At 43.9% G+C, this 13,864-nt stretch overlaps 1 protein-coding gene across 2 annotated transcripts in view; it reads right to left on the minus strand.

Moving 5' to 3' along the window:
- ADSS1 (adenylosuccinate synthase 1) overlaps positions 1-12,903 on the minus strand; it is a 31,291-nt gene extending 18,388 nt beyond the window's left edge. The window contains exons 1-4 of one of the 2 annotated variants that reach the window (XM_063118151.1): positions 12,694-12,903; positions 3,798-3,900; positions 2,076-2,138; positions 290-340 (exon numbers count right to left, since the gene is read on the minus strand). In XM_063118151.1, coding sequence (XP_062974221.1) covers positions 290-340; positions 2,076-2,138; positions 3,798-3,900; positions 12,694-12,903 — 427 coding nt within the window. The remainder of the gene's footprint in view (positions 1-289; positions 341-2,075; positions 2,139-3,797; positions 3,901-12,693) is intronic. The other variant, XM_063118152.1, reaches the window with a different exon arrangement.
- Positions 12,904-13,864: the final 961 nt, after the last annotated feature.

Here is a 13,864-nt window from a genome sequence, read left to right on the forward strand (position 1 = left end):
GCGCTGTGTGAAGAAGTCCTTCCTTGTATTTGTCCTGAATCTCCCACCGATCAGCTTCATGGGATGACCCCACTGGGTTCTAGTATTTTGAGAGAGGGAGAAAAATATCTCCCCATCCACATTCTCCACACCATGCATAATTTTGTACACCTCTATCATGTCTCCCCTTAGCCTCATTTTTTCCAAGTTAAACAATCCCAGCTGTTGTAACCTTCCCTCATAGGGGAGATGCTCCAACTCCTTGATCATTTTAGTTGCCCTTTTCTGCATTTGTCTGATTGCCTCTTACCAATGTGTGCTCTGTCTGATATGATCAGTCTTTTCTCCCAATCTCTTAAACCTGTTAGAAGAGATCCAGTGTCAGAAGATTTCTGCTGCCCAGAGACTGAAAGGATTTATTCACTTTTCTTGACGTTTTAAAAGGATTAAGAAAAATATATATACATGCATGTTAAATGCAGCCACTCCTTTAACATATTGGCCCTTAATCATGAGCAGAACCAGAACAAAATGAATGGCGGAGTTCAGTACCAAGCAGGCTTCGTCAAGAGGACCAAGTTCACGTAGGAAGGAGCAACCGAGGTTGGTTCCACATGGATTTCCTCTACAGCAGCCTTCCTCAACCTGGGGCGCTCCAGGTGTGTTGGACTACAACTCCCAGAATGCCCCAGCCAGCTGGCTGGGGCATTCTGGGAGATGCAGTCCAACACATTTGGAGCGCCCCAAGTTGAGGAAGGCTGCTCTACAGCTATGTCCAGCCAACAAAAGTGTAGAAAGCAGCTTCAGGCTTCATAACTGGTACTGTAAAACTCATATATAAGAGGTACTGTTTTGAAACGTTAATTATTATTTGCTGCATTCACAGAGCCAGACTTTGTGGCAGCATTACTACACGACGGTGATTTGCAATCATGCAATATTAAGAGGAACCTTTTCTGAATTTAGCTGCAGAGGGAGTCAGGTGGAACAAAATGTCAGGGGCTCTTTACTACATGAACGTTTGACAAAACCTTCACAGTTCTAGCGTCCGCTCTGGCTCTAGCTACGATTAAGAAGTCTCAAAAGAGATTGTTGTGCCGGACCACCATAAAGCAGAGCAGAAATTCAGGAAATGTGGAGCTTTTGAGAAACATTTTGCAGTCCGTTTATTCACTGCGATTTGGATGTCATGATTTAATACTATGATACATTCAGCACATAAGGAACGGGCAACCTCTGGGGGCCCTGGGGGTCAATTTCCCACCCACCCCACAATCCCATGGGGGGGCACACCCCTGCCCCATCTCACCGCCAAATTTGCCATCAAAATTTGGCAGTGCATCAGCCCAAAGGGACAAGATTTATTGAAAACATCCCCTTGTTTTGGTGCCACACTGGCACATTACTGAAGTTTGGAAGAAAATCACTGCTTGCTTTTGTTAAAAAGAAAGAGAGAAAAAGGCTCTTTTTGATAGAGGCGGGATTTCCTACCATGTGTAGCCAAAGATGCACTACAAAGCACCCACTAGAGGGCAGTGTCCCATTCAAGGCTATAAGCACTGAGAGGAGGGGAAGTTTTCAATTACAAACCATGTGGTTTTTCCTCTCTGCCCGTGTAATGCAGCCCATTACAGCTGCGCAGGAGATGAAGGAAGCAAAGCCCCAATAAGGCAACTCAATTTCCCCTTAATCTAAAGAAGCCCTGTATGAGAAAGTTGAAACAGAAATGTGGGAAAGAGATGTGCAAGGCAATGCTAAGGAGCCCATGCACAGAAACGAGCAGAGTTTTGTTGTCTGTAATCCAAAATAATTCTGTAGCTGCCTATTCCAGAAAGAAATTAGTGAGAAAGGAAGAACTGTATCACAGGAATGTTTCTTTCATGTCAGATTCAAAGATACAGTAAAGCTCACTGAGAGGATCTTTCAAGGAAATGCAGTTTGTCTCAAGGTATTCTTCAAACTCAGCCCCTAGGATACAATCGTGGCTTTATTGAGCCACCAATTTTCTCTCCTACAGAACTATGAAAGGGTAAACTGCCATTATATGGAAATATCCTCTTTTTAAAGGGGGAAAAATGAAAATATTAGATACAAACCTTTTTTCTCATTTTTTTCAGCTTCTTCAAATAAGCCTGGTAAATGTATAACTACCCCATTACCTAAAAATGATATACAAAAGGTCTGTTGTAAAAAAAAAAAAATGAAAGTCACAAAGTATTAGCATACTAGCAATTGTTGCCCAGATCTTGTCAGACAAACTGACAACGGATTGGATCAGAAAGGCTTTCCCAGCTGTTCTATTTTGAACCCTTAACTTGGGATGATAAGAATTGAGCCACTGAGCAATGACTTCTTTCATTTTTTTTATATAAAAATGCCCCACGTATCTGTGAGGTCTGACTTCTCTTCATGAGCCATATTGCCAGTGTAGGCAGAAGATACACTAGGAAGCTGAGAGAGTGGCGAAGGCGAAACCACTCCTAGGAGCTACATAAGGAATATACCACTGACCTCTGTTTGCTTTGGGGGGGGTGTCTTTGTGACACCAGAAGCCATCACACTAATCCTCACCCTCCTCTTAGGCCTATTTGCATGCTTAGCAACATGCTTCCAGGTGAGGCTTTTAGGATGTCATCACCCTGCCTCATTTACAGAAATTTTAGAGGGGGACCAGACAATGATGTCTTCCTCACGTGACCCTCCCAAGTTATCCCAAGCATCATCCGTCTTTTCTCTTGCTGAAGAACGTTATTAAGGGAGGGGGGGACAGAATTATTGTGCAATGCCTTTTAATTAGTAGCCCCATGGGCCCGCTGTCTGGATGCGCTCACAGAGCTGATAAAAGTAAAGAAGACCTGGCACTGCTCCCATCATAGAGGAGTTGGACAAGAAACTCAAAAGTTCAATTAAAGCAAATTCAGTAATACTCATTTTAAATAGGCAAGTTGTTCATCCAGCTTCAAGATACTAGGAAAGTATCTCTCTCATTGCACATATCACAGTACAATATTTTTGCATCCTTCTTCACTCTCTCTTGAAAATAGGTACAGAGGTCAGACAGATGTTTGAGTGTTGAACCATAGAATTACGTCCTGACTGTGTGTACCAAATTTCGCTCTGATATCTCAACACTGAAGAGAGTTACCATGTTACAGACAGATGGACACCCAACAGATTAGATAGATAGACCACAGCCCCCACTTCACTCATCAATCATAACAGATCTGCATGCAGGAAACGTTTTTGCTCCACATGGCCCACCAGCCCAAGATACATGTTGCTGCAACGGCATGTGCAGCGGCTTGCATCAACACAGCTAGCGTGTGGAAAATGTCAATCCTGCTATATAGCATACCAGTCCAAATGTCATTATAACAAGTTAGTATGGAGTTCTATGGACTCGGCTCTAAACAGCTGCTTTGATACGTGAATTCATTTTTCTTTTTATAAAGTTGCTAATTAAATTTCAGGAGCAACAGCAATCATCCTGAAGATGCAGGAGGATTAAGGATGAAGTGGGATGAGAGCAGCTGTTCCTGTTTTCTTCCCATGAACATAAAAAACCAAGCAAAACCAAGCAGTCACTCCTGTTTGAACCTTGTATGGAAAACAACAAATGGCCGTTTAAGAAGTCACATTTGCCTCTACAAAGAAAAGATGAAGCACAGAGTGTTAATCTTGTCTTATTATCTGAACATAATCCAATTCAAGCCTCAAAGCAGAGTTACAAACATCACCACTCAAATGATGAAGAATCTATTTACAATTGAATTACCCAACTTGGGTCTTAAGTCTCCAAATTGGGCATTTACACTTACCAATAAGAGAAATTGCCTTGGGATTAATTATACCACTAGGAAAGAGGTGAAAATCATATTCCTTCCCATCAACAACCACAGTATGGCCTGCATTATTTCCACCCTGCCAAAAAAAGAAAAGATAGTGAGTTAAAACATTTTGACTTCTATTTTCTATCAGCAAAGCTTCATACCCTTTGGTATGAAATGTTGTGCCCAACTTTTCAACATTATCATCTTAAATAGTTATATATTTAAACATTTTAAACATGTTTAGTTCAATTAAATCTATGGGATGCCTCCAGACTAAGTTAGCTATGCTTAAGCTAATCATGGCTAGCTTTAGCCCCACTGAAGTAAGCCCCAGTGAACTCAATGGAACTTATTCCCAGGTAAGTGAGTATAGGATCTCAGCCTTAGTCTAGATCCATTCCATTGAATGTCTAGTCGAGGATATTTATTTTAATTGATCTTTGTTGTTTTGCTTTCACTATTTGCTTTATTGTTTTATGTTATTCATTCCAATATTTGTATGTCGCTTCCTAAGGTAATTCACATAAGACAAATATAGAATCATAGAGTTGGAAGCAGTGGGCACTGGTAGCTCCAATGTCAGTCGGGGTGGCGAATCCACTCCAGGATTTATTATTATTATTATTATTATTATTATTATTATTATTATTTATTTATTTATTTATTTATATAGCACCATCAATGTACATGGTGCTGTACAGAGTAAAACAGTAAATAGCAAGACCCTGCCGCACAGGCTTACAATCTAATAAAATCATAGTAAAACAATAAGGAGGGGAAGAGAATGCAAACAGGCACAGGGTAGGGTAAGCAGGCACAGGGTAGGGTAAAACTAACAGTATAAAGTCTGCACAACATCAAGTTTTAAAAGCTTTAGGAAAAAGAAAAGTTTTTAGCTGAGCTTTAAAAGCTGCGATTGAACTTGTAGTTCTCAAATGTTCTGGAAGAGCGTTCCAGGCGTAAGGGGCAGCAGAAGAGAATGGACGAAGCCGAGCAAGGGAAGTAGAGGCCCTTGGGCAGGCGAGAAACATGGCATCAGAGGAGCGAAGAGCACGAGCGGGGCAATAGTGTGAGATGAGAGAGGAGAGATAGGAAGGCGCTAGACCGTGAAAAGCTTTGAAGGTTAACAGGAGAAGTTTATAGTGGATTCTGAAGTGAATTTAGTCAGAACCACTCAGAACACTAAAGGAGCTATCCAAACTTGGATAGCTCCTTTAGTGTGCTAACTGAAGCATGGAGCAGATTCACCACCCCACGGACATTGGAGCCAGCAGCTTCCATGCTTGGAAGGTACTTCAAAGGTCATCTACTCCAACCCCCTGCCAATGCACTACTGCAGCTACCCTGATGGGTGGCCATCCAGTCTCGGCTAACAAACCTCTGCATAAAACAATTCTTTTATTAAAAATATTTAAATCACTGTGCTTTCCTATGAGCCTGAGGTGAGGGACAAACACCACCTTTCTACAAACTAGGTGGAGAAAGGGGTTAAACAGGAATAATTTCAGGAATAAAATAATGCGCTGTGAATTATATGCGCTGATGGTGAATTAATGTCAGAACGGGTGTTATATGTATAGAACTGCAGATGATCAATGCCAAGGAGACACGTGGGGTTTTTGTGGCAGTAAAACAAACTGAATAAAAATGTATTTCAATGTTCACAAACTTTGTTTCACTGTGCTTTCCTATAATTTCCTCCCACCCCACAAACTACACACAATGCAAGTAACATAAATCAGAACAATCATAAAACTCAGTGCCTAAAAAGGCAGTAAGATGTTAAGTGCCAGATAAAAATAATCAGCAGCACTAAAATTAAGTTTAAAATCCTGGGGAAATAATGCAGACTTTGCCTAGTGCCAAAACGGCAACAAAGTAGGCACCAGGTTGATCTCTCTGGGGAGATCTTTCTGTAATCGGGGAGCCACCACTGAGAAGGCCCCTCTCCCTGATAGGTACCAGCCTTACCTCGGGCAAGTGATGATATCATGTGGGATTATGGCGAATTCCCTCTTTTTAATAGACAACTCCTGCACAGAAGTATAGTAAGACTGTTTTATGAGGCAATTGTCTAAAAGATAAAGGAAATTTGCCATTTAGCAGAGTTAATTTTGTGGCATCTTCCAGACTCCCTTCCTTTCTCCATAGCTGTCCCTAAACAGCCTTCTAGTACAATCTTTCTTAAACATTGCTAGTTTATTACTATACTAATTTGACCTTTACTTGGGATCAATAAATCGTAACCAATCATTAACCTGTCAGTTGAATCCCAGAAAATCCCTCCACATTTTAAGTGCCTTAAAATTGATTTCTGGGAAGGCTCTCCAAATCCATGGAAGTTTTGCCTTTTGACACCAATCGGTGAAACGCACACTTCAAATGCACAGCTAGAATGACGAGAAAAATGCCTCCTACTTTGATTGCTTAATCTCTCTTGCATGATAATTATATTTTTTTTAAAAAAAATGCAAAGCTTTTTCTACTCTCCTCTTAGTCATCAGTCTTTAGACACAATTCTTTCTCGTTAAAGGCCTGGTCTAAATTTTAAATTAGCAACAGTTGTAACCGATGGACATACAACCATCAAGATTTGGGAATAAGTTTGAATATTTAATAGGGGGAAATGGGTGGTATGAAAGTATTCCTAAAGCAAAACATGCCTGCGTTGTACAGTTCTTCTTTGACATAGCCCTCACCTGAAACAATAATGCCAAATTTAAATTGTTACAGGATTGTGGGAGAGCCAGGTCCTGAATAGTAGTTGTAACTGGATACTAGTTTAAAAACAACAAAACAAAATAGGCAAATATAGCCCAAGACGTCTATTCACTGTTATGGAGAGAGATTTCTTAACAGACGCCTTTTGTGTTTCTTATATCTGCAAATCAAATGAAAAGGCCACACTGATCAGAATGTACTTTTGATTTCAAAATAGCTCTTATCGGCTTTCTCTCACAGACATTGCCATGAGCAGCAGCATAGCAGCTGGGATTAAAAGGCACTGTTAGTACCGCTGGTAAAAATGCCTTTAAATGGATCTGTGAATGTACAATAAGCTTTGATTCATTGCTTAGTAAAAATGCCTCGGTTCTGCTTCAACAGGTTATAGCAACATTTCTCCTCCACCGATAAGTTATTATATGAGGAAGTGATCTTAGCCATTAACTTGCCTGCAGGTTATCAGAAAAGCAAACAACAAGACATAAAAACCACGAGTCACTTGAACTTCATTTCAGTTCGTGGTTCTCTTGATTGTTTCCCCCAGGATAATAAACGTAGTTTTCCATGAAGGGCACCCAAAGCCAGCCTTGTTTTTCTTACAGACCTTTCGGTAACTTTAAACTTGACCTTCTCATCTAATGCTGGTGATCCTGGAGCGACTTTATAAGTACCCAAAGGAGAAGCCCAAGTTTAAAATAGCAGTGTCACCATGTAGTTTTAAATCCTCCACAGATGCAAGGCTGCCCAGGAGTGAAGCCTGCTCTTCAGATGCAAGCACGGGCTGAACAGATGCTGGCTAACTCTTTATTTTGAACAGTTTGCCAGGTTTTGAAAAGGCTACGTGAAAGGATTCATCTCCTGAATGATTTCTGTGCAGGGTTTAGCACTGTCACTCAGTCAATTGTTTTAAACAACCTATTTTTGGTTTTTTTTTACTACACTCACCTTATTCATATTTATTGTTATTTATTTATTTATTACATTTTTATACCGCCCAATAGCCGAAGCTCTCTGGGCGGTTATACTCCTCAGGTTATTAAAGCAAGCATGGTTCAGTGGTTAAGAGCAATGAACTCGGATGGAGACCCTGATACGAATCTTCAGTCAGTCATGAAGTTCACCGGGTGATCGTGGGCCAGTCACCATCGCTCAGCCTAATCTACCTCACAGGGTTGCCAGGGGGGGGGACGGGACGGGACGGGGACGACACACGACCAATCGTGCCACTCTGAGCTCCTTGGCGGAAGAGTGGGTATAATACATAAATAAATAAGGTTATCTTTAAAATGCACGAATACTAAGCACGGTTTTTAGCTTTTCCAGTTTTAGTAACAAAATTAAGGGGCCCATATCCAAAGACTAAAGAAAGAGATTGAAACAGGAAACATCTCCTTCCATACTTACATACCCAGACAGGGTAGGTAAGGGACAGTTATTATAGGACATCCTATTCATGTTTAACTCAGAAGAAAGTCACACTACGTTCAGTGGAGACTATTCACACGTACACAGGGTTATGTCCTCAGTTTATGACTGGATTTTTACCTCCATGGCTGGTGCCAACAGGAGTTTCTGACCCTGCAGCCCCAAAACGTCTTGGTCATTTCTGTAGAACACCAGTGATGAGCAGGGTAATGGATTACTTACAATATTTGGGAAGTCTAAATTTTGAGGACAACATACTCACCAACTTTCTTCTTACTTAAAGCTTTTTCTAATTTGAAATTTTTAGATTGCATAGGCATACAATGATGGCACCATAAGCAATACTAATCAGCTTTCTTTTGCATAGAAAACTACATGGTGCTCAAAAGCCAGGACCCTGTCTCCACCCTGAATTCCTTTTTGTTAAAATAGCATTATGTTGACTACCTTCCAAACCACTAGTGAATGAGTTAAATCCAACAGTGCATGAAGGAACTTCTGCTCACACAACGGGACTTTCCGTTGGTCTCCTCCCCCATGCACCCCTCAAATCTGCTCTGGATGTTCCCCCAATCCATCAGAACAGATTGCGGAAGGGTGGCTACAAGGGAAGGGGAAATTAATTCTGCCAGTGGTTTCCATTCCACTGGCGGACTGCCAAGTCTGGATCCAACCCAATAACTCTTTTAGTGGCAAGTTGTAGAGTTTTGTTAGTCTATCAACATTTCACATTTCAGTTCAAGCTACAATTCTATACATGACTAGAGGCAGGCAACCTGGTGGTCTCCAGAAGTTCTGAACAACAACTCCCATAGCACTGTTAAGAATTGGTGGGTGCATACCTTTCCAACCCTTTTTAAAAAAAATGTCAATGAGCCCTAGAACTTCTCTTGACATATCTCTAACTTAGTTCTTCAGTTGCCTTCCCCTCCTTCCATGGTTCTAGCGTATCTGCCCAACAACATTCATCATGAAGGCCACCTCAAAGAACATACTCAATTTCTCAAAGCTGGCTGGGAATGCCGGGACTTATAGGACTTTTTTTCAGTCTAAACATGCATAGGGTTGTATCCTTAATTGTTTAATTTCAAATGAGTTTTAAGGAGAATATTGCTAAAAAAATATTATTCACTTGAGTTATTGTCCTCTTGAATTTGTTAAAGCCGGAGTTTGTGTTCCTTCTTGTTCTTCCTCTTTGGAGAAGACTTCCACTTCTTAAAAGGAAGTCTTCTTGCCTCCTATAGCTTCCTTGATTTTGCTCATTAACCAGCTGGCTTCCTCTTGGAGCAGTTTGAACCTTTCATAATCTGCGACGTGAATTCTATCTGAGCTTCTACAATTGTGGCTTTTCACAACTAGAAGCATCCATAAGCAACTCATTTGACTTTCTTTCCTACATTTCCCCTCATTTTAAAGAAATTGCCTCTCTTGAACATAAACATTTGTTCAGGAATAGATCTTAACTTCCTGAGGATTGGCAGTGCAATCCTATACATGCCTACTCAGAAGTAAGCCCCACTGAGTTCAATGGGACTTACAGCGAGGTGTGTATACTAGGATAGCAGCCTTAATACTATGTGCCAGATAAAAGGGAAATATTGTAAATGGTGCTCAACAAATGACCATATGCAAGTCTTTACTCACTGAAAATATTCTAAACAAAATTCAGAAGTATTTTTAAAATACACATACACTCAATTAAATTCATTGATTGTATGCACTCCTAAATCATTCAATTAAATGTTCTATGATCAGTTGGTTAAAAAGTGTGCCCAAACTGAAATCAAATCATTGATGGCACATAAATATCTGAAGGTGCGAGGTGGGTGAACATCCAAGTTGTACACCAAAAGGGAGAGAAGTCAAGTTTATTATATAAAAGGAAAGGAAAGGAAAGGAACCTCTCGTGTAAGCACTGAGTCATTACTGACTCTTGGAGGGACGCCAGCTTTCACTGACGTTTTCTTGGCAGGCCTTATAGCGGGGTGGTTTGCCGTTGCTTTCCCCGGCCGTTATTACCTTTCCCCCAGCTAGCTGGGTACTCATTTTACTGACCTCGGGAGGATGGAAGGCTGAGTCGACCCGAGCCGGCTGCCTGAAACCAGCTTCCGCTGGGATCGAACTCAGGCCGTGGGGAGAGTTTCAGCTGCAGAAACTGCTGCTTTACCGCTCTGCGCCACACGAGGCTCTTATTATATAAAAGCCCAGTGCATTTCAGCCTCATGTTTTTTAGGCCTTCTTCAGCTATCGCAGCGTTCCTCAACCTGGGGCGCTCCAGATGTGTTGGACTACAACTCCCAGAATGCCCCAGCGCCGGGGCATTCTGGGAGGTGCAGTCCAACACATCTGGAGCGCCCCAGGTTGAGGAAGGCTGAGCTATAGTGTCTGCAGAAATTATTAACAACAAACTGTCTTGTGACTGAGACTAGTCATTCTTTAAGAAACAGCATCTGGCAGCAGGTGTCAGGGATGGATCAGAGCCAGGGTACCAACACACAACCAAAGGGTGCTATTTCCCCAACAGGCAGAGTCTTTCCTCTACCAACTAGTAGCTTTGGGGGCAATTTCTATGGGGAAAATCCCTGCAGCTCAAGGTAAAAGGATTAACAACTTCTCCCCAGGTGCTGTTTTTTATTAATTATTATTATTATTAATTTTAAACAGATATATGAAATGTGAAATGCAAACACACATTTCACATATCTTGCTAGGTTCACAGACAATCATGATGTAGGGAAGCTTACACATGCATGCTTTAGTTATTTTGTAGGATATGCTTCGGGATAATGAGTTGAACTAGATGACCCACACAGCCCCTTCTTAGGAGAATTATAGAAGACTTGCTTGGATCTTTTTAAAATAGAAAAGAAGGCTATCCGTCTTTTAATACAAATCTAAGTCATCATTATTAGTGTTATTTATCAAGCATCTAAATAGGTTTTAATCAGAATGAGAACCAAACTAAATGAAATATGGGGATGGTCTTATTTGTTTGTTCATAGGTGTGCTGGATTTATATATTAAGCAGGGTACAGATCCCCTGTGCCCTCCCTCCTCTCCAGCCTCGCCTCCCTGCATTTGTCACTGGAGATCCTTCTCTCACAGCCCAGTTCCAAGGATCTCCAGCGAAAGACTACACAGAAGAGGACTCCATTCCCTTCACTTGTGCACCATCACTCAATTCCTTACATTTTTACCACCCTTCCTCAAAGTCACTCAGGGCAAAGGATTGACTGCCCCAAGGTCACCCAGCAAGGTCACCCAGCAAAGTGAGGATTTGAACCTGGGTCTGACTTAACCACTAATACCACAATGGCTCCGTTAGACCCCCACTCCTTTTACCTGCTTTATGTGCAAAGAGGTGATGGAGGCAGGCCCCTGAACAAACAAATGTGCCTGCCTCCATCACCTCTAGCACAGCCCGGAATAATACACAAGAGTAAGCAAACCGATGGGACAAAGCAATACCATGAGAAACTCTGTTGTGCTGCCCTGGTCACCTTCAGCAACTTTTTCTTGCAGAAGGCTATCATGGGACACATGCTCTGCAAGTGCCTGCCCCCTGCAGATGTGCTGCTGTCCAGACACACACACACACCATGCTTGTCTGGACCTCGGGGATCTTATGTCATTTACCACCAAGGGTCAGCTATTTCTATTTATAGCTTGAGACCTGTTTTTCCCCCCTTCCCCTCTCCCCAAGAGGCATTCAGTCTGCAGCCACTCTTAAAGGGCCCCACTTTCCTCTCTGCTGCAGCTATCACACAAGAAGTGGATAAGAAAGTTAACAAAATAAAGAGTTGGGGAGAAGAAACCATGAGAAGCGAAAGGGGGTGGGGAAAGAGAGGCAAACGGATGAAGGGTGCAGAGATGGAAAAGTAAACAGGAAAAAAATATGTGAAACTAAAATGATAAGCAATTAGAGAAAAGACAGAGGATCACGATGCCTCGGGTTCAAATCCCTGCAGAAACACAAAGCTCTCTGGGTAACCCATGATCAATCACAGGCTCGTGGCCTAGCCTACCTCACAGGGCTGTTCTGGGGATAAAATGGGGAGGGACCCATGTATGCAACCCAGAGGTCCTCGGAAGAAGGGCAGGATAGAAATGTGAGCAATAGAAAAGGTTAACCATTAAAACGCAATAGGGAAAAACAAAGAAAATGCTTGTGGAAGAGAAGGCTAAATAAGTGACAAAAGGGAACGAAAAGAGGCAGGCAAAAAAAAGAAAACCGGGATGAGGAACATAGAGAGACCACAAGGATGAGGCAGTGAAAGACACAGAAACGGGGTGGGGTGGGGGGAGAAATAGGGGCAAGCTTCAAGGGGGGTGAAGGAATAAATTAGTCAATTGGAGGAAAGGCGAACAGGGGTGCGAAATCTGTGGCAAGATGTTGGACTCCAAATCCCATCAGCCCCAGGCAGCATGGCCAATAGTCAGGGATTATAGTCCAACAACATCTGGAGAGCCACAGGTCCCCCACACCGAATTAGAGGGAGGGTCCAGTGTAGGGTTGCCAACTTCTTATCATGCCCTTGCTTCTGCGCCGTTCGCAGCGCCTTGAACCACAGTAACGAGCAGCCATCTGTCTCTCCCAGCGGCTCAAGAAGACGCGCTTAAAGGGCACAGCAGCAGGGGGGCAGCGAGTAAGTTGGCAACCCCCATGACAGCCTGGGAGCCGCCGCCGCCGCCGCCGCCGCCGCTTGGTGCTGGCATTGCAACGGCCGCCACCCACCTGGCACCTGCAGACGATGTCGGCCTCGGTGGCCAGGAGATCCACCACTTTGCCTTTGCCTTCGTCCCCCCATTGCGCGCCCAGCACCACCGTCACCCGGTTGCCTCCCGGCTCGCTCCGTAGCCGCTTCAGACCGCCACCTCCCATCGCCGGGTGGGGGGCGCGGTCGTTGGACGCTGCTGCTGCCGTCGCCGCTCGGGTGCTCGACATGACGGTGAGCGAGCCGCTGCCTCCCTCCTTCACACGAGCCAACTTCAGTGGCCGTGTGCACCCTCGCTCGCCCGCTCTTCGCCTTTTAAGGGCGACCTGGACCAATCCGCGCGGCCAGCGCCGTGACGTAAAGGCGGGGGGGGTCTGGAAAGGGGAGGCGTATAGCCCGCCCATTCCACGCGCGCTGCTTAGCGGTGTGGGGGAGGGGAGTTGTGGGCGGCTGCGTTCCTGAGGGAAAGGGAGAGACTCGCCTCTGAGGAGCGCTAAATGCGGGTTCCTGCCAGTCACAATGGGAGATGTGTCACTCGCACACACAGAGGCATAATAGGATGGGGGTGGGTGACATGATGGGGGGTGTTCTACCTGTTCTGGATAGGATTGCACACACCCTGAAGGAACAGGTTCGTAGCTTGGGGGTTCTTTTAGACCCATCATTGTCACTTGAGGCTCAGGTGACCTCGGTGGCACGGAGTGCCTTTTACAAACTCCGGTTGGTGGCCCAGCTACGCCCCTATCTGGACAGGGATAACCTGGCTTCAGTTGTCCATGCTCTGGTAACCTCCAAGTTAGATTACTGCAATGCGCTCTACGTAGGGCTGCCTTTGAAGATGGTTCGGAAGCTGCAGCTCGCGCAAAATGCAGTAGCCAGATTGATTTCGGGAACCAGAAGGTTCGACCATATAACACCTGCTCTGGTCTGCTTGCACTGGCTGCCTGTATGTTTCCGAGCCCAATTCAAGGTGCTGGTTTTGATCTATAAAGCTTTACACGGCTTGGGGCCACAAAACTTGATGGAACGCCTCTCCCGACATCTAAGGTCCTCCTCCGGGTGCCTACTCCGAGAGAGGCTCGGAGTGTGGCAACGAGGGACAGGGCCTTTTCTGTGGTGGCCCCCAGACTGTGGAATGATCTCCCTGACGAGGCTCGCCTGGCGCCAACGCTGCTATCTTTCCGGCGCCAG

The sequence above is a fragment of the Elgaria multicarinata genome, chromosome 2, assembly GCF_023053635.1.
Source record: "Elgaria multicarinata webbii isolate HBS135686 ecotype San Diego chromosome 2, rElgMul1.1.pri, whole genome shotgun sequence".
NCBI classification, from domain to species: domain Eukaryota; kingdom Metazoa; phylum Chordata; class Lepidosauria; order Squamata; family Anguidae; genus Elgaria; species Elgaria multicarinata.